This window comes from Phocoena phocoena, chromosome 19 (genome assembly GCF_963924675.1).
Source record: "Phocoena phocoena chromosome 19, mPhoPho1.1, whole genome shotgun sequence".
Taxonomy (NCBI): domain Eukaryota; kingdom Metazoa; phylum Chordata; class Mammalia; order Artiodactyla; family Phocoenidae; genus Phocoena; species Phocoena phocoena.
This window is the reverse complement of record NC_089237.1, coordinates 19,256,287-19,277,237: the sequence shown is the minus strand read 5'-3', so window position 1 is coordinate 19,277,237 and position 20,951 is coordinate 19,256,287. Positions and strand designations below refer to the sequence as shown.

At 51.9% G+C, this 20,951-nt stretch overlaps 1 protein-coding gene across 1 annotated transcript; it reads right to left on the bottom strand.

Annotated features, from left to right (window-relative positions):
- Positions 1–8,667: 8,667 nt before the first annotated feature.
- Positions 8,668–19,631, bottom strand: CAVIN1 (caveolae associated protein 1). Its single transcript, XM_065897750.1, has 2 exons — positions 19,161–19,631; positions 8,668–9,369 (listed from the first exon to the last, which is right to left on the bottom strand). Exons 1-2 carry the CDS (start codon positions 19,629–19,631, stop codon positions 8,668–8,670), a joined length of 1,173 nt encoding a protein of 390 aa, XP_065753822.1.
- Positions 19,632–20,951: the final 1,320 nt, after the last annotated feature.

The following is a 20,951-nucleotide window of genomic DNA, read 5'->3' as shown; positions in this document are numbered from 1 at the left end:
CCAATACACATCTGAATTACGTGAGATCATGTTTATGAAAGTGCCCTGCACCCAGTAAGATGTCCTTCTCCCTCTCCAACCATCCCACAGTCTACTTTGCTGTTCCCCCAGCCCCCTCCATCCTCTAAAGGTGGGCGCTCCTGCTTTAATTCTAAAATCCATCCTCAAAAGAATTTTAAAGACAAAGATAAATAAATAAAGTAAAATCCATCCTCTTCTCTCCCTAACTCCCTCTCTCCCTTGGCAAACTCATTTATTCCTAGCACTTCAAAGACCACCCCTCTTCTGATAACTCTTTTATGCTGAGTCTTATAAGGTACAGGTAAACTACTTGCTCAGGTCCACAGCAACTTCCTCTGTAAAACAACTCCTACTTTTTCTTATCTATAAAGCAAGACCTTTTGGGAATTCCCTGGCCGTCCAATGGTTAGGGCTCCGTGCTTTCACTGCTGAGTACCTGGGTTCGATCCCTGGTCAGGGAGTTAAGATCCCGCAAGCCACACAGCCAAAAAATAAATTAAAAATAAAACAAAACCCTTTTTGGTCTAACATTCCATAATTCTCTTAACCATTCCTCAATCATGCCTTCAGCGTTCCTGCCTCTTTGCCTTTCCACACACTGTTCCCTTTGCTTGGAGGACTTTCCCTGTCCCACATCACTACTTATATTTAATTAACATGTATTGAGTATCTGCTATGTCAATAGATACTTCTTGGGTCCTGCCTGGCTCACAATAAGTCCTCCTTTCCTGGGAATTGCCCCCTTCACTCCCCAATCATATGCTGGAATGGGTCCCTTCAGCCATGTCTGTATTCCATGGTCCTGTCCTCCTGGCCATAGATTATTAAGTCTGGGGTGAACACATGTTTACTGGTTTAATCAGATTCTCTATGCCAGGAATTTGGAATTTGAAACTGAGAGACACAGAGCCTGGGAGCCCATGGAGCTGAGTTGCATTAATGTCAGCACTTTCAAGAGGGCCATCCATCAACTCCCTCTCAGAAGTCCCTGGAGATCCCCTGATTCCTACTCTTCCCAGCCTTGGAGTCCATGGGATAACTTGGCAGGCTTCCCATATAAGTTCCTTTTTGCTCTTTTGGCCAATGTTCTTTTCTTATGCTTTCAACCAAATAACAATAACCAGTGCAATCGTATATGAGACACTGTTAGGCTCTGGTGACACAAAAATCAAGTAAAATATGGTCTCTGCCCTTCAGCAACAAGTATTTAAAATCCTACCCTGTATTAAGGATTGTAATTCAAAAGCCCCCTTTCTCCTTAAGTTTCCCCATATGCCCCAAGCGGATGAATCTGTCTTCGATGTATTGATGTTGCATTTTGTTTTACCTCTCTTACAGTCATCACTTGGAGTTATTTTGAATATCTGCCTCTCCCACTAATTGCAAACTGTTTCAGATCAAGAGCTAGATATGTCGTCTTTGTAGTCTCTCAGCTCCTAGCACAACATCACAAACAGATCATCGGGAAAGAACACCTGTCGCTTTGTTGGCCCCTTAGCCTCTCTCCTTCCTCTGACAGCAACCCAATTTTCCTTTGGGAAATGAGCCTTCCTCCACTCTCGGTTCCACCTTGCAAGTGGGTTCTAGAAATGGTACATGACCTAGATTTGGTCATGAGGCACAGTGATTTGAATATGTGACCTATCAGGGCCATATCTGAGATTCTGGAAAGAGTTGGAAAGAAACCCTCTTAACTGAGGTTATTGAGCTGTTCAGCCATAAGCCTGCAGCTATGGATGGTCATCTTTGCCAACACATGTGGAAAATCTGACTGTTAATGAAACAAACACAGCAGAGAAGAGGAGGCAGGAAGAGAGAGAAATTCCTAATGACATTACATCAGAACTTGCAACCAGACACCCCTGGACCTATCACTGGGAACTTTTTCAATTACATTAATTCCCTCTATGTTTGTTTTCCACTTTGGTTTTTTTGTATGTTTGTTTGTTTTGTTTTAACATCTTTATTGGAGTATAATTGCTTTACACTGATGTGTTAGTTTCTGCTTCATAACAAAGTGAATCACCTATACATATACATGTATTCCCATATCCCCTCCCTCTTGCGTCTCCCTCCCACCCTCCCTACCCCACCCCTCTAGGTGGTCACAAAGCACAGAGCTGATCTCCCTGTGCTATGTGGCTGCTTCCCACTAGCTATCTATTTTACATTTGGTAGTGTATATATGTCCATGCCACTCTCTCACTTCGTCCCAGCTTATCCTTCCCCCTCCCCGTGTCCTCAAGCCCATTCTCTACATCTGCGTCTTTATTCCTGTCCTGCCCCTAGGTTCTTCAGAACCATTTTTTCTTTTTAGATTCCATATATATGTGTTAGCATGCGGTATTTGTTTTTCTCTTTCTGACTTCCTTCACTCTGTATGACAGACTCTAGGTCCATCCACCTCACTACAAATAACTCAATTTTGTTTCTTTTTATGGCTGAGTAATATTCCATTGTATATATGTGCCACGTATTCTTTATCTATTCATCTGTCGATGGACACTTAGGTTGCTTCCATGTCCTGGCTATTGTAAATAGAGCTGCAATGAGCATTGTGGTACGTGACTCTTTTTGAATTATGGTTTTCTCAGGGTATATGCCCAGTAGTGGGATTGCTGGGTCATATGGTAGTTCTATTTTTAGTTTTTTGAACCTCCATACTGTTCTCCATAGTGGCTGTATCAATTTACATTCCCACCAACGGTGCAAGAGGGTTCTCTTTTCTCCACACCCTCTCCAGCATTGTCTGTAGATTTTTTGACGATGGCCATTCTGACTGGTGTGAGGTGATACCTCATTATAGTTTTGATTTGCATTTCTCTAATGATTAGTGATGTTGAGCATCCTTTCATGTGTTTGTTGGCAATGGGTATATCTTCTTTGGAGAAATGTCTATTTAGGTCTTCTGCCCATTTTTGGATTGGGTTTGTTTTTTTGATATTGAGCTGTATGTAAAATTTGGAGACTAATCCTTTGTCAGTTGCTTCATTTGCAAATATTTTCTCCCATTCTGAGGGTTGTATTTTTGTCTTGTTTATGTTTTCCTTTGCTGTGCAAAAGCTTTTAAGTTTCATTAGGTCCCATTTGTTTATTTTTGTTTTTATTTCCATTTCTCTAAGAGGTGGGTCAAAAAGGATCTTGCTGTGATTTATGTCATAGAGTGTTCTGCCTAAATTTCTGTTCCTCTAAGAGTTTTATAGTGTCTGGCCTTAAATTTAGGTCTTTAATCCATTTTGAGTTTATTTTTGTGTATGGTGTTAGGGAGTGTTCTAATTTCATTCTCTTACATGTAGCTGTCCAATTTTCCCAGCACCACTTATTGAAGAGGCTATCTTTTCTCCATTGTATATTCTTGCCTCCTTCATCAAAAATAAGGTGACCAGGGCTTCCCTGGTGGCGCAGTGGTTGAGAGTCCGCCTGCCGATGCAGGGGACACGAGTTTGTGCCCCGGTCCGGGAAGATCCCACATGCCGCGGAGCGGCTGGGCCCGTGAGCCATGGCCGCTGAACCTGCGCGTCCGGAGCCTGTGCCCCGCAACGGGAGGGGCCGCAACAGTGAGAGGCCCGCGTACCGCCAAAAAAAAAAAAATAATAAGGTGACCATATGTACTGTTTGTTTTGTTTCATTTTGTTTCTTCTGCTGAAGCCAGTTTGAGGTGAGTTTATGACACTTGCAATAAAGTCTTATAATTCATTCAACAAATGTTTATTGACATAGAGTTCTGTGGAAGCCCTGAGAAGGGAATGATCAGTTTGGCTTGGGTGGAGCTGGGGAAGAGGTTGGTTTACGCAGGGACGTTGAAAGAGGGAGGCCATTCCAGAGAGCGGAAACAACCTGAGCCAAGGCCCACGGGCCTCAAAGTGTGTGGTCCATTTCCTTCTTTTCTTTTTCTTTTTTTTTTGCCCGTGCCACGGGGCTTATGGGATCTTAGTTCCCTAACCAGGGATTGAACCTAGGCCCTTGGCAGTGAAAGTGCGGAGTCCTAACCACTGGAGGGCCAGGGAAGTCCCTGTGGCCCGTTTCTGACCAGCAGACTCCTAAAGAGTATATTGAAGAACAAACAGTAAGGCAGGGACCAAACTCTCAAGGGATCCTGTGAGCCATGCCAAGGAGTTTAACCCTTTGGTCAAAGGAGGACATTTAAATCGTAAAGTATGTTTTCATTAAAAAAAATCTATATGTCTATATTTATATCTGTATCTATCTCTATCTCCATCTCTAACTAGCAGTAATGTGGGGAATGGATTGGAAAGAGAATCTAAAGTCATTTCAAATACTCCACGTGAGAGCAAATGAGGTCTGGACCAGTCCAAGATTGGCTGCAGCTGTCTTCTCCTGACCCCAATGGAAAGTTACCTCTTAGGGATAAGGACTTTGGAGGCACCATTTAGAGACCTGATAACTCAATCTGAGGCTGCAGAGGAACTTGCTTAGATCCCAGGTGTGACCTAAGAACGCTGCCTGCCATTATCAGTAAACAAAGGATGTTGCAGCCATCAAGCCACCATATTACAACTGCTCCGTCAGTGAGCCCTGAGGGAACTCAGGATAGAAACAAAGAATGCCCGCCATCCTGCAGTCAACTGCTGCAGCCACCCCCAATGGTGCACCCTGAGGAGACTCAGGATGAGAAAACACAGGATACTGGCCCCAATAGCTGAGGTGCATATCAAAGGAATGATTTTAATGAGCCCAGATTTTGCATCTTCCCATAGGCAAAACAGCTCTAATTTCATTAACTTGAGATGCCTGGATTTCTTTAATTAACAGTAATCTTTTGATGTTCTAACTACCTGGCCTTTTTGCAAAACTCCTATATATCTTGGCTCTCCCTCTCGCCTCTTCGGAACAGTCTCTCAGTGTTATCTGAGATGCTGTGTCCCAGGCTTGAAGCCCTTAGTATGTCTGCCGAATAAAACATAACTCAACTTTTAGGTTGTGCTTTTTTTTTTTTTTTTTTTGGTCAACACAGGTAACATTTGATGGGATCCTTTGAGAGAAAATACCGCTAGTTTATTGTCTGATTCTAACCCATGGAAATAGTGTTAATGATGGATGGGCAAGTTCACGACTGGTTGGTAAAAAAGATGCTTCATGGGAGTGCGACCTTGTAACGTTCATCGGTGGGCAGCTATTTCTTTAAAGCCTCGTAACTCCCTTCAGTCGCAAGAGAAGAAAAGGAATAATTTCTGATGTGGGGAGAGCTTCTGGGGCTGCGGCCCCACGCTGTGACATAGAACTGCGTAGGGAAGTTACAGCAAAGTAACTCGGCTGGTATTGAAAGTGTGGTGGACCAGTGAGGGAGGTAGCTTGTAGAAACAAAGTGGGAGGGGCCAGGAGCCTTGTTGCTGTGGTTAATAGAAGTAAACAACAGCTTGCTATCCCAGGGCCCTTCCTCGTTTCCCTCAGGCTTATCTCTCCGCCTGCTGGGGTGCTGACGTCATTCCCTGCTTCTCACAGCTGCACCTCTACATCCCAGAGGAAGGAGGATCCTTAGTGGGTTTCTCCTGGCTTTCCTGGCTCCCAGGCTCTGAATTTTTGGCCTCAATTTTCATTTCTTTAATTAATTTTTATCAGAGTATAGTATAATTTCATTTCTTTTTTTAAATTAATTTTTATCAGAGTATAGCTGCTTTACGATGTTGTGTTAGTGGTCATGTTTTTTGGAGGAAAGCCGACTCTTTCTGGGGGATTTAGAACTCGAGACTGCTGTGCTTGTCGCTGGGGGCGGAGGCAGGGGAGTCCAAAGGAAACGTATGGCCCCTGAGGAAGGACTCAGCTTGTTTGAGGTAGCAGCAGGAGGCAGGGATACAGCCCCAGAAATGACATTGTTTTTATTAGGGACGCCACTCCCCCAGGTGATTCTGATGCTGGCAGAACCCACATGATGATTTGTGTCCATTGCTCTAGGAAATCCGTAACTTGCGGGCAGGTAGGGCAGGCTGCTCATGGGGAAGACAGGCTGTACAGACAATGAAAGAGGTGCCCAGGGACTTCTGGGGTGGTCCAGTGGTAAAGAATCCGCCTTACAATGCAGGCGACGCAGCTTTGATCGCTGCTCAGGGAATTAAGATCCCACATGTCGCAGGGCAACTAAGCCCGCACGCCATGACTACTGAGCCCACGCGCCCTGGAGCCTACACGCTACAACTAGAGAAGACAAAAAACCTGCATGCCACAACTAAAGAGAAGCCCACGCAGCACAACAACGAGCCCGTGCGCCACAACGAAAAAGATCCTGCATGCCTCGACAAAGATCCTGTGTGCCGCAACTAAGACCCAACACAGCCAAAAATAAATAAATAAATAAATAATAAAATAAATCTTAAAAAAAAAAAAAAGTGGTGCCCATTCCAGGGCTGTGGGGAGAATTAAATATGCTGTGTGGTTATGACTGGCATCTATACCATGCACTGGAATCCCTTCTCTATGACATTCAGGCCTCTGAGTCAGGGCCTCTGACTTTTCCTCTCCCCTAGACTGCCTCCTCTAGGTCTGATTTGGCAGCGTGAATCTGGGGGAAGCTCAGGCTGAGCAGAGTTAACTGGGTGGGTCTGGAGGACTAAAGCTCTGACAGCGAGAAGCGGATCTAGACAGTACGAGATTACAGACACAGTTAAACAGACTAGAGCCAGGCTGCCTGACTTAGAATCCCAGCTTCACAACTTACCAGCTACGTGGCCTTAGACCAGTCACTGTGTGTGTGTGTGTTTTTCCATTTCTAAATGGGGATGATAACAATACCCCACCCCCACTCCCCACCCAGGTAAGTGAGGCCCGTTTAAACCCAAGGTCCTCTCTCTCACTCTTTCCCTCCCTGGTTCCCTCCTGTCCTCCTGGAACGCATCCTATGTGACTGCCTTCGGAGAATACAATCCAACACAGATCCTTTTAGAAAAGCAGGTTTATTGGTCGGGCTGCTCACCAGGACACAGCAACACGAGAGGCTCCCCAGAGCCCACAGGAAACTGTATCTGCCCACAACTCAGGCCCCTTCAGCCCATCAGCACCAAGGGACCTCGTCCCACAATCCCCATCCTCCCTCAGCCAATGTGTCTCCAACCATCCAGAAGAAAGAAGGGAACCAACAGAAAAAAAAAAAAAAAAGCAAAGCTTTGTATTGTAAAAAAGATGTGTCCCCAGGCTCCCTCCCTCCACCCCTTAAAAACAATTCGCTGCAATTCTATAATGCAGAGCAGAGAAGATAAAGCACAGGAGGTAGGGGGCGAACGAGGGAGCCTTCAGCCCTCCTCTTCCGGCTGTGACTTGGGGGTGAGGGGGTCTGTCCTTGCTTCTGACAAGCCACCGTTACTGGGGAGGAACAGGGGGACTAAAGTGTCCTGAGGAGAACCTGATCAGAAATCAGGCTTTTGGACTGGAAGCAGCACCCCTCTCAACCCAAAGAGTCAGGAGAGGAACCCACAAGGCCAAGGAAGTCTTGGCAAGTTCTGCAGCTTTATTATAACTAGCTCTAGGGAAGGATCTTAAGAAACTGCCAGGAGTGGGCCAAGTCTGGGCTGCTCTACACACAGGAATTCTATACTCTCCTCCCCTCCCCTCCAGCTCTCAGCTTGGTGGCCTGGCCTTTAGCACCCAGTTCTTTTCCCCGTCCGTCTCCCTCCTACCTACCAGCTCTCTGCAGCCTGGCGCTGCCCTCTTCTGGGACCCTAATTTTCTGGGCTTTGAGAAATGGGCTGTCCCTGGAGCACCATGCCCAGTGGAGGCATGGGGTGGGGCTTACCTCTCTCTTCTTTGGATCGCGGATTTCTCACATTGCCCTCCCTTCTTATCCTGAAAATGGTCCTGCTGTCCTCGAAGAACCCCAGTAAGGTGGGATTCTTGTGTTGTTTCTCACGCTGCTAACGAACATTCTCTTTTCACCCATTTCCACCTTCTACTATTTCCTGTTCTCTTTCAAAGCCATAGCCATGTGCTCCTGGGTGCAGATGCGTAAACAGTAAGTGCCCCCCGCCCCCGCTCCCCAAGGGCTCTGCCTGGCTCCAGCCTTCCTTATTGGCACCTTTTGCAGATACAGCCTGTGCTAGACCCCCATCCAAGGTCACGGCTCACTCTGCCCTCTCTCCCCCGACACTGCCCCAGATGCTCCCCAAAGCTGCTTTCACATCCTTCCAGTACGGGGTCTCCCATGTGAGCAAGGGGCCTCTTCAAGATTCACTCTTTCCTTTCACGGTAATTTTGGCTTTGAAGCCGCCAGGGATCAGGATGAGAAAGAAGAGCTCAGTGAGCAGGAATGACAGCAGCTGGGTGTGAGTGTTACGGAGAAGTGCGGGGAAGGCAGCTTGCCCAAGGGGGGCCCAATCATGGAAACGACAGCAAGTTCCTCTAGAATCCCCGACTTAGATCCCCAGGACGTGCATCACCGCCCTCTGCATTTCCACCCAGCATATGCCTAAACTGGGGCTGTCCATGGGGCAGGCTGCCTCCCCCTCCCGTCTTAACAGCCGTTAAGACTCGGAGGAGTGCTACTTGAGGGGAGGTGTTCTCAATTTAGAAATATCCCAGCCCGTTTGGGGCAGAGAGAGAATGCGAAAGAGAAAGTTCGGAGAGAGAAAGGAATCGGGGCGGGGGCGGGGAGAGGCGGGGCGGCGCGGCCTCCCGGGCACAGCCCGGCGCCCCGCTCGCTCAGTCGCTGTCGCTCTTGTCCACCAGCACGGCGTCCGACTCCTCGGTGATCTCCAGCAGCGTGTGCACGTCGGGGCTGCTCCCGCGCAGCAGGTCGGCCGCCTCGCCGCGCTCCGCGCCGCCCTCCTCTTCGTCGGCGCCTACCTCCACCATCTCGGTGGCCTTCAGCACCTCTACCTCGCCCTCGCGGATCTTCTTGACGTGGAAGGTAAATGGCGGCACCCTGTAGACCGCCGTCTTGGAGCGCGCGTAGACCACGTGATCGGGCGTGAAGGACTTCCGCAGCTTGTCTCGCGAGGTCTTAAGCTTCTCCCGCCGTTCGGCGGGGACGAGGCGCGTGCCCAGCTTGTTCATGCGCTTCTCCAGAGTGTGCCGCGTCTTCTCCAGGTTCTCCTTGGTCTTGAGGCGGGTCCTCTCCAGGTTCTCGCGGGTGCGCACCTTGGTCTTCTCCATCTTCTCCTTGGAGAAGGCCTTCTTGAAGTCGTCCACGCGCCGCAGGCCGCTGCGCTTGATGCGCTCGGCGCGCGACTCCTCGATGACCTCCTCCACCTCCACCGCCTCGTCCGACGACAGCTCGAGCACCGCCGCGTCGTCCTCGGGCCGCTCGCCCTCGGCCAGCTCGTCGCCTTCCTTCTCGGGCAGCGCCTCTGACTCTTTCAGCGACTTGCCGATGCTCACTTTGGCCGGCAGTTTCACTTCATCCTAAAGGGAGATCAGAGCGAACAGATGAGGGGGCAGAGCCGGAGAACTGGGCTGGGACTTGGGGGGACGCCGGGCGAACCCGGGGCTGGGCGGTGGCACCCGTGATCCTGCGGAGTGCGTGGTACCCGTGAAATCGGCCTGGACTTGCTCGCCGTTGTATCCCCAGCGCCTGGCACAGAGCTGGACACTTCGTGGGCGCTCAAGAAATATGTATTGAATGAATAGTAGCTGTACAGACAGGGCGAGGAGGGAACCGAGCTTCGCATCGGAGTCTGGCCTATGTTTTCGCACTTCAGTTAAGTATCTCTGCGGCCCTCCAACCGTCTCCTTGAGCCCTGCGACTACCCATTTTAAACCAGTCCTTACCCTTTGCGTCCCAGGGACCACAACTTAACTTTGGAAATGGGCAGAGCGCCCTCTGGTGCACTGAGCCCCACACTGCCCAAGCCAGGCCCAAAACCAAAGGGCAGAGTCGGTTTAGGTTGAGGGGTGCGGGTAGGGGGACGACCTCAGTCAATCTCAGGCGGCCCCCAAGTAGGGTAACTTGAAGGCAAGTTTACCATAAAGGGAGTGCGTTTCCCAGACTTCGTATCATTTCAGAAGAACCAGTATTAGGGAAGCAGAGCTGTGGCCCTATCTCCCTCCCCCGCCTCATACTGTTTGGCTCCACCAGTGGACATTCTCCACCCTCATGTAGAAATTGAGGAAAGAGGAGGAAGCTGGCTGGGAGCCAAGGACATGTTTTCTTCCCAACCTGGACGTTTCTTCTGGTTCTGACGTCCCTGCCTTGGAATGGAAGGGAGAGATTGCTTTTCCATTCTTGCTCTTTTCCCCCCAAACAGGAGCTCAAGGGACCAGGAGTAGGAGGACAAGAGATCCTGAAGCTCAGAGCCAGTTCTTCCCTCTTCCCCTGGGAACACCTAGCACCAGCACTGTTTTCCATTCCGGGAAGATTTTCCAAGATCCTGACTCTGGACCAACATTTCAGAATCTCAGGATCACCTCTAACCAGAAGGTAGGGGAGATTGAGCACAGACAGGAAAAGGGGACATAACCCAGAATGTAAACAGGCTCTCCTCTTTGGCCCAGACTCTCTTTAGGGACTCCCTACAAAGGAATGATAGGCAGTACTTTTTCTAAAGGGTTTTCTAAAGATTGCAGAATTGTAAGAAAACCCCATCTGAGAAAAATGAGGCAACACGAGCTGACCCGTCCCATGAACATACACACACACACGCACGCACATACACGTATACGTTGACTGCTTGGTATCTCTGTACCACCTGCTACAGAAATTCCTTCCCCAGCCCCCAACCTCTTTCCTCTTCCCTCCCATCTACATCCCCACAGAGTTTCCTGGTTTACATTGAAAACTAGGAACACCTCCTCCCAACTTCCTTCCCTCCCTGTCAATATTATTAGCAGGGACAAAGAGGGAATGCTGGCTCCACCTCTTCTCCCAAACTGGGCACAGGCTCTGCTGGGCACCAAGCCACCTCAACCTCTCGTTACTCAACTACATCTCCCAGCAGGCAAGGTGACCAGGGCTCAGGGCATGCTGGGACTTGTAGTCTCCACCTGCCACAGCTGACTGGGTACTATCATGGGCATCCTGTGGCAGTCCGTCCATCCTCTGTTTCTTATCACTCATGGAGGCATTGAAGGGGTGTTTTCCTTGCTCTGAGTGTAGGAGGGTCCCAATCTCTCTTAGCAGTCCCTCTGATTCCCCGTTGTACCCTTTGGGTCTCCCTTTTGCAATCACTTCTCCCTGCCTGCTACCCGAGCGCTCTCTCTTACACACCATGTTAGGACTCTCTGTCATCTAAACTCCCGGCTACTTCTTCATCCATCTCCACCCAGAATTTACCGGCAGCCCTAGTATCAAAAAATGTCAGCTCTGATCTCTCCTTCACAGCCTCCTAGTCTAAAAACCCACCCACGCTCCCCGACGTTTGAAGGAGAATGCCTCCTTTCACCAAGCTCAGACTATGTGGATGAATTAAGGGAAGGATTAAGCTTGATGGGTGGGAAGTAGTCAGGAAACAGTCCCTGCTGCTGGAAAACAGATCCACATTGTCTCCCTGCCCCACACCAGCACCCCTGATTCTCCCCTCTGCTCCACTCCAACCCGTAAAGGCTGAGCTGGCTGGTTTTCCTGGCCTCTGGCTTCCTGGATAAAGGTCTTTGCCAGCTGAGTTTGAACGTGAACAAGGCTGGGGAGAGAGTTCCAGAATTCTTGTAGCCAATCGTGTCTTCCTAGTGCCTGATGAAAGGTCTCAAATACAACATCAGGGAGCAATCTCAGTGAGGGGAGGTTTATTCCCGGATCTGGGATTGTCTCCCCCCAGTCCAGAAAGGTACTTGGAAGCCATTCATTGTAGGCTTCCTCCAGAGTGATGGCTTACACCAGAGGAGCTGCCTTCTTGGTGGAAGGTCAGGGGATAGGGGAAGAAACTGTTTGACCTAAGTCCCGGATAATATCCAGTGGATTGGCGCTGGAGAGGACATACCACCATGACTTTAGCTTTTTGCCTCCATTAATGGATTTTGTCTTTTCTCCCCGTTTCCAAGCCAGGTTTTCCCTATGACTCACAGCTTTGGCGTGCTGTCTTGGGCCCACCCAGTTGGCCTGTTGCTACAACAACCAGCAACACAATCCCAAAACACCTCCCCCAACCCTGGGCACAGAGGCTGGGCACCCCTGTGCCACCCCTACTTCCCTGGCAGAGCTCCTAAGCTAAAGGAGGGGCCTCAGGGTGGCAAGGAGAGAGAGCTCTGTTTGTTCTGTTTCTACATTTTTATTAAACAAAACCACCAGTCCCAACAGGCTTGGTTTCCAGAGTTACCTTTAATGACCAGGTCTGAACAAAAGCATGCACAGCTTCCCCTGCCCCCCACCAAGCACACACAGCTCCCCAACCCAGGAAAGCACCAATCCAGGATGAATTTTAGAGGAGCCCCAGGATGGCTTCCAGCCCCTTCCTCTCCACTCCCTAACCCCGCTATATGAACTTAAGATCCTCTGACTTGGGAAGATTTTTATATTATTATAATTTAATTGAGCACCTACTATTTGCCTGGTCCTTGGCCAGGCACTTCACATTTGTCAGGGAGAAGGGACAGGTGTCATATGGCTCTGGGTAGAGCCTCTCTTGACTTAGTTCTGTACCCAACCACTGCCTGTGAATGGCCAGAGAAGACATTGCAGAGGTCATTCAGGGACCCAGGATCTGGATCTGCTCAGAGACCATGTTAGAGGAGGGTGCAGATGGGGAGAGGTGAAAGAGAGGGCAGTCTTAAAAACTCAGGACCTCCACTTTAGGTTGCCAGGACAAGGGGGTGAAAGACAGTAAAGGTAGAAGGCTCCTTCTTTTCTGCTATAGCATGATTCTCAACAGGGGGCATGTTGCCCCCAAGTGGGTGGAAATTGGTTCTTGCGGGGGAGGGCACAAATCTTAGATATTGCAATAGTTTGTGGGGCTCCAAAGAGTCCTGATATATAGTATACCTGTAGTGTTAAAATTTCATGGGAAATAGATAAGTAATGAGAACCTGTTGTATAAAATAAATAAAGTAAAATAAAATTCAAATAAAAAAAAAATCTCATGGGGGAGAGGACAATTAGGGGAAAAAAATGTCTAAAAGGACTCCTTAGGAGAACGATATTAAACAAACAAACAAAAAGGTTGAGAAACACTGTGCCATAGGGAGGCCAGAGCCAATGAAAATGTACCCCCTTCTGGCCTCCTGAGTTGGCAGCTTTTGGGTGCCCCACCCAAGGCAGGATCTGGCAAACATACGGGATCTCTTTGCAAAACACTTTCTAAAAAAAACTGGAAAAAAATAAGTGTCAGTGTTTTCCCGAACTGTAGAGAGCGGGTAGAGAGGGCACAGAACAGACCCCAGGCCTGGGCTTCATGAGGGCCCTCTCCGAAGAGGCTTTGAGCCAAACTGGTCTGTCCCTGAGGAGGAGGCAGGGGGGACGGGAGGGGAGGGGGAATCAGAAGTGTGGGCAGTTGCAGGCTGTCTCATGCAGGCAGCCGTGGGTGCGGCTCAGGTGTGGTGTCTGGAGCATCTACTGTTAAGACAGAAACCAAGACTTAGGGGATGGCCCTTCCCATCACCTCCCACCCCATTGCCTGAACTCCCCGTAATGAGAGAGTGTTTTCACAATACCCATCACCCAGTCACAAGGGACAGTGGCTTGGAGGAGACCAGCCACCCTGGACTGGCCACTGCTAAGCAGTGAGCTGGGGGTGGACTGGGTGTGTGACACCCCATGCCCACGACCCCATGTGACCCAGGAGACCCTAAGTACCCCCACCGGCTGTTGGCTCCTCTGGGGTGGGCAGAGGCCCAGGCTCTGGGTAATAGGGCAGGGTCCTAGGTGTCTGGTCAAAGGGTGGGAGCTCAGGCACTGTCTCAGGCTTCAGGTCAAAAGGCTCAGTCTCAGGCAGAAGGTCAAAAGGCACGATCTTGGATGCGGCCAGGTCTGAGGGTACATTCAGCTTCTTCTTGGGCTAAGATGAGGAAAAGGGGTTTAAGTGGCGCTTGGGATGGGTGTGGACGGAGTTGGGGGAAGGAAGCCTTGGTTGGCATGCAGAGTTGGGGCTGGTGAGTAGAGGGGAGGGGAGCACACAAGGATTAGGATGGAAAGACACCACAGTTTAAATGCTTCAACAAGAGGGCCCCAGGGCCGAAAGGGGAGGGACAAACCCAGGCCCATGAATTAATAACCACAGTTTAATCAGAACCACCTCCCTGCCTCCCTCTAGAATCTTCTCCAGTCCCATCCTTGGCCTCCTACCTTCTACCCCGACCCTGCTGTGGTCGTGGGATGATGCTGTTGGAGGTTGCAGTGATGGGGGAAAGAAGCTGCTGGGGGCGGGGAAGGAGTTTTCTAAGAGGCCACTTGTTAGACTCCAACTGGGGAGTCTCCAAGGAGTAAAAGAGAAGGCAAACAACTTCACTGTCTTGAGTCAGATGCTGCTGATCCCAGTTATTCCCCAGGGCAGGGTGGGCACGGGTGCCGCCCCGGATAAGGAGAGGGAGAGGCATGGAAGAGGGACATCCTGGCTATTTCCCTTTGGCCACATCCCCACCTCCTGCCTCCCTTGCCACCCATCCCCCCACCCACTTATAGGCTATCAGACAGATGCACAGAGAAATCAGGATCAAAAACAAAGCTATTGATATTTTGGGGAATTCCCTGGCGGTCCAGTGATTAGGGCTCTGCACTTCCATTGCAGGGGGCATGGGTTCGATCCCTGGTTGGGGAATTAAGATCCTGCATGCTGCGCGGTACGGCCAAAAAAAATCCCCCAAAACCAAGCTGTTTTTACAACCAGTGGGCCTATGTCCTGAGGCACCCAGCAGCAGCTCCCAACTCTCCCTCCTGAGTGGCTGAGCTGCCACTCTTGCTTTGGACAATCAGGAGAAGTCAGGGGAGAGGGATATTTAGGGGCACTACCAGACTCCAGCGACAACAGTGTTGAGTAAGGCGTGCAGCCACAAATACCCAAAGAAGCAGGTGCCCACCATCCCCGTAGGATACAGGGAGAAGGGGTGAGTGGCAGGGAGGCTGAGGAGAAAGGAGCCAATGTGGTCCTCTCTTAGCCAGGGGACACCCCTGCTGGCCAGGGAGCTCCACTCCTTATACCCAGCACCCCTCTCCTCCACTGCCATTGGTGACCACACATTGCCTCTGCTTCAGCACTGTTTAGCTGAGCAGCTAATGACCACCAGCCGTAGCCACTCAGCTCGCGCGCGCGCGCGCGCGCGCGCACACACACACACACACACACACACACACACACACACACACGGCAGCCCCAGTGCCAGGACTGTGCAACTATCTCCCTCAGAGAATGAAGGAGCCAGAACTAGCTTAGGGCTAGCCTCCTCCCCGATTTCTTCTGCACAGCCCGGGAACAGAAGGGGGAGGCCGGGAGCAGAAAGTGTAGCAGAAGAAGAGGTACACCTGGGCTCTTGCCCCAGCTTTGACCCCCAATCACTTGAATGACAGTAGGCAAGTGACTTCCCCTCTCTGGGCCTCAGCTTCCTCCACTACAGAATAAAAGAGCTGAAGTTGATTATCTCCAAGGCATCTTCCAGCTCAAAAAGTCTACAGTGACAGAGTGATGAAATACTCACCATGGTATGGTTCAAAATAATAGAACAAAGCACCACTCATCTCTGCAGTTGGTTGCCTAGCAACAATATTCCCTTTCCCTATCAGTTGCGCACTCTGTGCCATCTCCTCCCTTTTTGATTTTGACCTTTACGATAGTCAGACTTTATTTGCTTTAAAAAGAAAAATCAGAGGGAAGAATATGATCTCCTTTGGTCTTAGGAATACGTCTAAGAATATGCTCCCATGCTCCCTGCTTTGGATCCAGTGACCAGGAAAAACAACCCAAAGCTAGCTCTTTGGAGGAAGGGTATGGTAAACACTCTCTCCACTAGGCCACCGGGGTAGGGGGTGAGAGGGACCAGAGCCCCAAGTTGGGAAGAATTTTGGACAAAAGTGTGGGGTTCTTCTGGAACCAGATAGCCCTGATTTGCTTTGAGTCCAGGAAGGAGCTATAGGTTGGGTTAGGATTTGAGGAGGAGAAGCCAGCAGGCCCTCGTTCCAGTCCTGGTATCCTCCCCTTTAATGCCCATGAGCCACCTAAGCCCTTAAATGCTTCCTGGTCCTGTCCTCAAGCGCTTGGAGCAGGTCTGATGGGTCCATGGGTAGGACCCATGCCTCATCAAAACTGCCTCATCAAAACTACTTCGGAAAATGTTTAGCCTCCCTTTCTGGATTCTAGAAGAACTCTAACAATATCCAAATTAGTCGTCGTCTGGGAGAATTGGCTTCTTAATGACCACAGCTCCTCCTATTGCATGGTGCCCACAGTTGGCCTGATCTTCCCAGCGGTTCTCAGTCCACTACCCCTAGCTACTAGTAGAATTCACTTCTCTCGTTCACTAGCTGTTGCCTAATGAGGTGTCACCTGACAGGATGGGATGCCAACTGCTAGTTTTTGTTTGGGAGACAGGAAGGGAAATGCCAAAGAAGGACAGTAATGACTCAGAAGTGGGTTCAAGGTGAGGGCCCTGATACCCTGTGATGGGAAGGGCTGAATTTCGTGTGTGTCTGTGTGTGTCTGTGTCTGTGTAGGGAGGTGTCAAATGCAAACATAACCCGTGAAATCATTATGTCTAGCAGTTCCCTGAATCCGGGTGGGGTCACACAAGGGATTCCCTCCTTTATCCCCCAGGAAGAAGGTGTGGGAGGCCAGATGGCTTGATCCCACAGCTGAGGCCTTCCCACCCTTTCATGCTCCCTCCACCTCACCCCCCCTTGCCACATCACCACCTCCCACGTCTGCAGTGGGGAATACCGTACCACTTCCCCTGCTCCCACACTGGAAAACTCACATCATCCCAGGAGGCCTTTTTCCAAATCTCTCTGCCTGGCCACCCAAACATCCTACCCCCTCAGCCTGAGTTTATCGTAAATGTTGCTGCCCCCAGTCTTCCCTATTAGGTCTGCCAAGGCCCAGAGCTATTTTTACCTCATTCTCTTCCCAGGCCTGCAGATCTCAGGGAGGAGCAGCCTCCAACTTCCTCCAGAAGCTGAGTACTCCACCCCCTCGCCCCCACCTGGAACATCTGCCCTGCAACTCAGGGAAGATTCCCTGTTGCTGGAATCTTTTCCTTACCTCTGAGCTCCTCTGTGGGTCGGGACCACTTTAGGTATTAGTTATTTCTCCTGTGGCTTGGGGGCTCAGGGTCCCCAGCTTGAGCTCTTCCTTCTCCCTCAACTCTCTGTCCCCCACTGGCCTTGACGCAGTCAAAGCCACCCTGTGATTAGACCCCCTCCCCACGGCAGACACACAATATACAGACACACAATCCGTGCCAACTGCCGAGAGGCAGTAACAGAGACACGCTATTGGCCTCTGCACAGAAGTCTCTCTCCATACCTGTCCTCTCAGAATCTCCATCTTTGACATAAGGAGGTTTACCTCCAGGCTGAGAATTTTCCCAGGTTCTGTGGTCTGGAACATTTCAAGTGAGAAGGGTCACCCATCCAAGCCCTACATGGCTCCTCTCTACCACACCAGGCTCTGGAGAAAAGACAGAGCTGGCTTGCTGCCCCACACCCCTGCCCTGTTCTCCTTGCTTTGATGTACCCCAGCACTAGGCAGTTCTCTTTAAAAGTCACACCACACACACACGCACACACACACACACACCATCCTACTTCCTCGGAGCAGTTAAATTAAGTAGAAACAATTCTGGGCAAATATTTTCTATCAGATAGTGCTATATGGGGGAAGCAAACTGCTTAAAGGCCAAGTACCTCTCAGGAGGAGTCCCTGGGTGCTGGTGGGTTGGGGGAGCGCCACTTCAGCCTCTGTCCCACCACCACCTCCTCAGATAAGTGTCAGCTCACGTATGTCTACTGCCCCCAAACCTGTCCCAGTCTGCATTTCTCTTAGCTCCACCACACTGACCAAGCCAAGGACCTCACCACATCCCTGATGGTCACTCAGAACTCAGTGTACCAGGGCCGCTGGGCAGTCAGTGAAACCACAGCTTCCTGACAGAAGTCCTCTCCCTGGGGGGATGTGGGAAACGTGGCCGCCTTTTCTTTCCATTCCCTTCGGTAGGGGCAGGAAGGGGAAGAGGGGACATAGACTAACCCTTCCACCCCCACGATCTCACCTCCTTGGGTGGGAACATCAACCAGGCCCGCGGGGAGCAGAGAGGAGGCAAGGCTGGGCACATTCCCACGCCATCAAAGATCACGGAGCGCTCGGCTCAGACCCACCCCTAATGGGATTGGAGAGGCAGAGTGGAGAGGAACAGCAATGCTGAGATTCCCAGGTTTACATGGGGTTAGGATACCAAAACTCCATTTTCATCCGGGCGGGAGGAATGGGGAGAGGTGTAAAGGAAGCAACAAGCTGTCTGGGCGGAGCCTGGGGCGCGCCAGCCTCCCGCCGCCTGTCCTCCAGCTCCTCGGCCGCCCCCGCAGGCATGCGGGGTGACTCACGGCGCTCAGATCGCGGGGCCCCGGGTGTGGGGAGCTGTCCCCTCCCCTCCACCAGACCCTCTCGCACTCCTCAGGCCGCGGGCCACCCTCCCGCCGGCTGCTTCCAACAGACTGAGGGTACATGCACGCCGCGGGCTAGGGTGTCCACAAGGGCCGAAAGTGCCGCGAGGCGGGAGCAGATCGCAGCGAGGGGGCGGCGTGGGCGGCCTAGGCTGATGCGGGGTCCGCGGGGGCGTGCTGGCAGTCGCGTCCCTCGCCTGGCGCAGCCCCCGCGGTGCGTGCCTGAGCCCTGAATCACCCGCTATATCGGGCGGGCAGCGCCGGAGGCCCCAAACACGGGCCGCGCCGCCAGTGTCCGTTTACAGGGGGCCCCAACGGCCGCCAGGCACCGCGGCTCTCCCCAAAACTTCCTCCAAGTAGGAAGACTTTTGACAGAGCCATGTCGGGAGCGATCTGCGAGGGGCAGTGTCCCCGAGTCCAGCCCCTAACTCGGTTCCGCTACGCGTTTGACACCAGAGGCAGGGGCTGGGTGAGGGAGCGCAGGATGCAGAGCGCGCCCCTCTGTGCGCTCCAGGAGCCCGCCGCCCATCCCACTCCACCCCAGGAACGCTCGCAGGAAGGAGGGCGGGTCCCCCGAGCCGGGCCAGGCTGGCGGGAGAGCCGCGCCTCGGGTAGGTCCCCCCACCCCAAGCCCCGGGCGGGGGACGGCGGGCCTCTGGGCGGGGTCCGCCCGCCAGCTCACCTGGTAGATCATGACTTTAAAGTTGCGGCGCCGCAGCAGCTCGGCCTCGTTGACCTCCAGCTTCTTGATCTGGCCGGCCTGGCGTTCCAGGCTGCCGCGCACGGTCTTCACGTTGACGCTGACCTTGCGCACCTTCTCTAGCAACTTGCTTACGGTGTTGCTGGTGGTAGCGTGTGCCTTGCCCAGCTTGCTTAACTCCCCCTGTATGCTCTGCACGGCGCCCTCCATCTCCGCCTGCCGCTCCTCCAGCTGGGCTTGGGTCAGCTGGATCTGGTCGACGGCGCCAATGATTTTGTCCAGAAGGCTCAGTACCATCACACCGTTCACCTGGTCGGATTTGATCAGCTCCTCAGAGCCGGCCCCCGACGGCTCCTCCGCCGCCGGAGTCCCCATGGTGGAGGACCCCTGGTCCCCGGCGTCGGGGTACCCGGGAAGCGGCTGCTCGATGATGTGGAGCTGGGTGTCCTCCATGGCTGCCCGGAGCCGTGCGGGGCCGGCCGGGTGGAGCTGGAGCTGAAGCGGGAGACCCGGAGAAGAGGAAGAGCGGGAGGGGGCAGAGCGAGAGAGAGCGGATAGCGGAGGAAATTCGAGCCGCGTCCGTGCGCACCGGGATGGCGGCCAGAACTGTGGGGCGGGGATCGGTGAGTTGCCCAGCTCCCAGGCCAAATCCCGGAGTCTCGTCCCCCATTGGCTGGCTCGGCCCCAGAAAGGGAGGGACCGGGGCAGAAGGGGAGACCGATGCTAGGGAAGGGGGGGCGACCCAGGGGGACCCAAGAGCCGAGCGCCCCACCCTTCCCAGGATGGTTGGAATAGTTGGAGCGGGAGACTAGGGCCTCCGCTGGTAGCGGAGGCGGCGGGAGCGGGACTGGGGCGGAGGAATGTGAGCTGCGGTAGGAAAACAGGTCCTAGAGTGTTGCTCTACTTTTCCCTCTCGCTCTTTTCGCTCACCAGCTAACCCACCTCCCCCTTTTTAAGTTCTAGATTAGGTCGTCAGGTGGGACACGATATCCTGAAGTTACGTGCAAAATATTGTAGTATTTGCCTGTGTCCAGTTTTTGAGAGGGAAAGGATCCATGGCTTCCACAATCTTTTCAAAGGGGCCTCTAACTACCCACCCCACGAAGTTACCCACCACTGTTCTAAAAGGTTGGGGGTCGTTTGCGGAAGGGAAGGGAGAACTTAAGTTAGAGTCACAGCGGTGGTAAGCGTAACCAAGCTCCTCTAGGCTCCTCTTAGAATTATTCTAACAGAGGAAGATTAAGATGGGCAATAAAGTAAAAACTAAAGCTTTTTACTCACTAAAAATCACCTTTCCCTGTGTTTCCGCCTGCCCCAGAGACCTGGCTGACACTCACCTCAGAGAGCAGGATTGGGAGTCATCCATCTCTCTGGAGCCCAGAGACTCGCGCTCAGCAATCTGAGATATCAAACGCCATCTGCTCACTGGACGGACCAGAAACGGAGGGCAAGTGACTTACCAGGAGGTTACCAGCAGGTTAGCGTCGGCTTGGCACTCAAACCAGGTGTCAGGACTCCTCTCTTGCACTTTCCGCCTTAGCAGGCTGTATCTTTCACTGGGTCAGGGAGGAGCAGACGCTCACCCGAACGTGCCGCCAGCCTGTCGGCCTAAGGCTTAACTACAAACATTTTCAACCATGATGGGTACCGAGGAGCAAGCAGGCAGTTCTGAGCAGGATCAAGAAGGGCCCTTAGCTCAGAAGTCCGGGGGAGAGAGAGTGCCAATTCTCCCCCATTTTGCTCTCTCCCACAGCACTGGAGCTGTGCGTTCCC

Excerpts from the sequence above, each read along its gene's own strand:
- CAVIN1 (XM_065897750.1), bottom strand. The coding sequence starts at position 19,631 with ATGGAGGACACCCAGCTCCACATCATCGAGCAGCCGCTTCCCGGGTAC. Across the intron at positions 9,370-19,160 it reads TTAAAGTCATGATCTACCAG|GATGAAGTGAAACTGCCGGC; the intron begins GTGAGCTGGCGG and ends ATCTCCCTTTAG.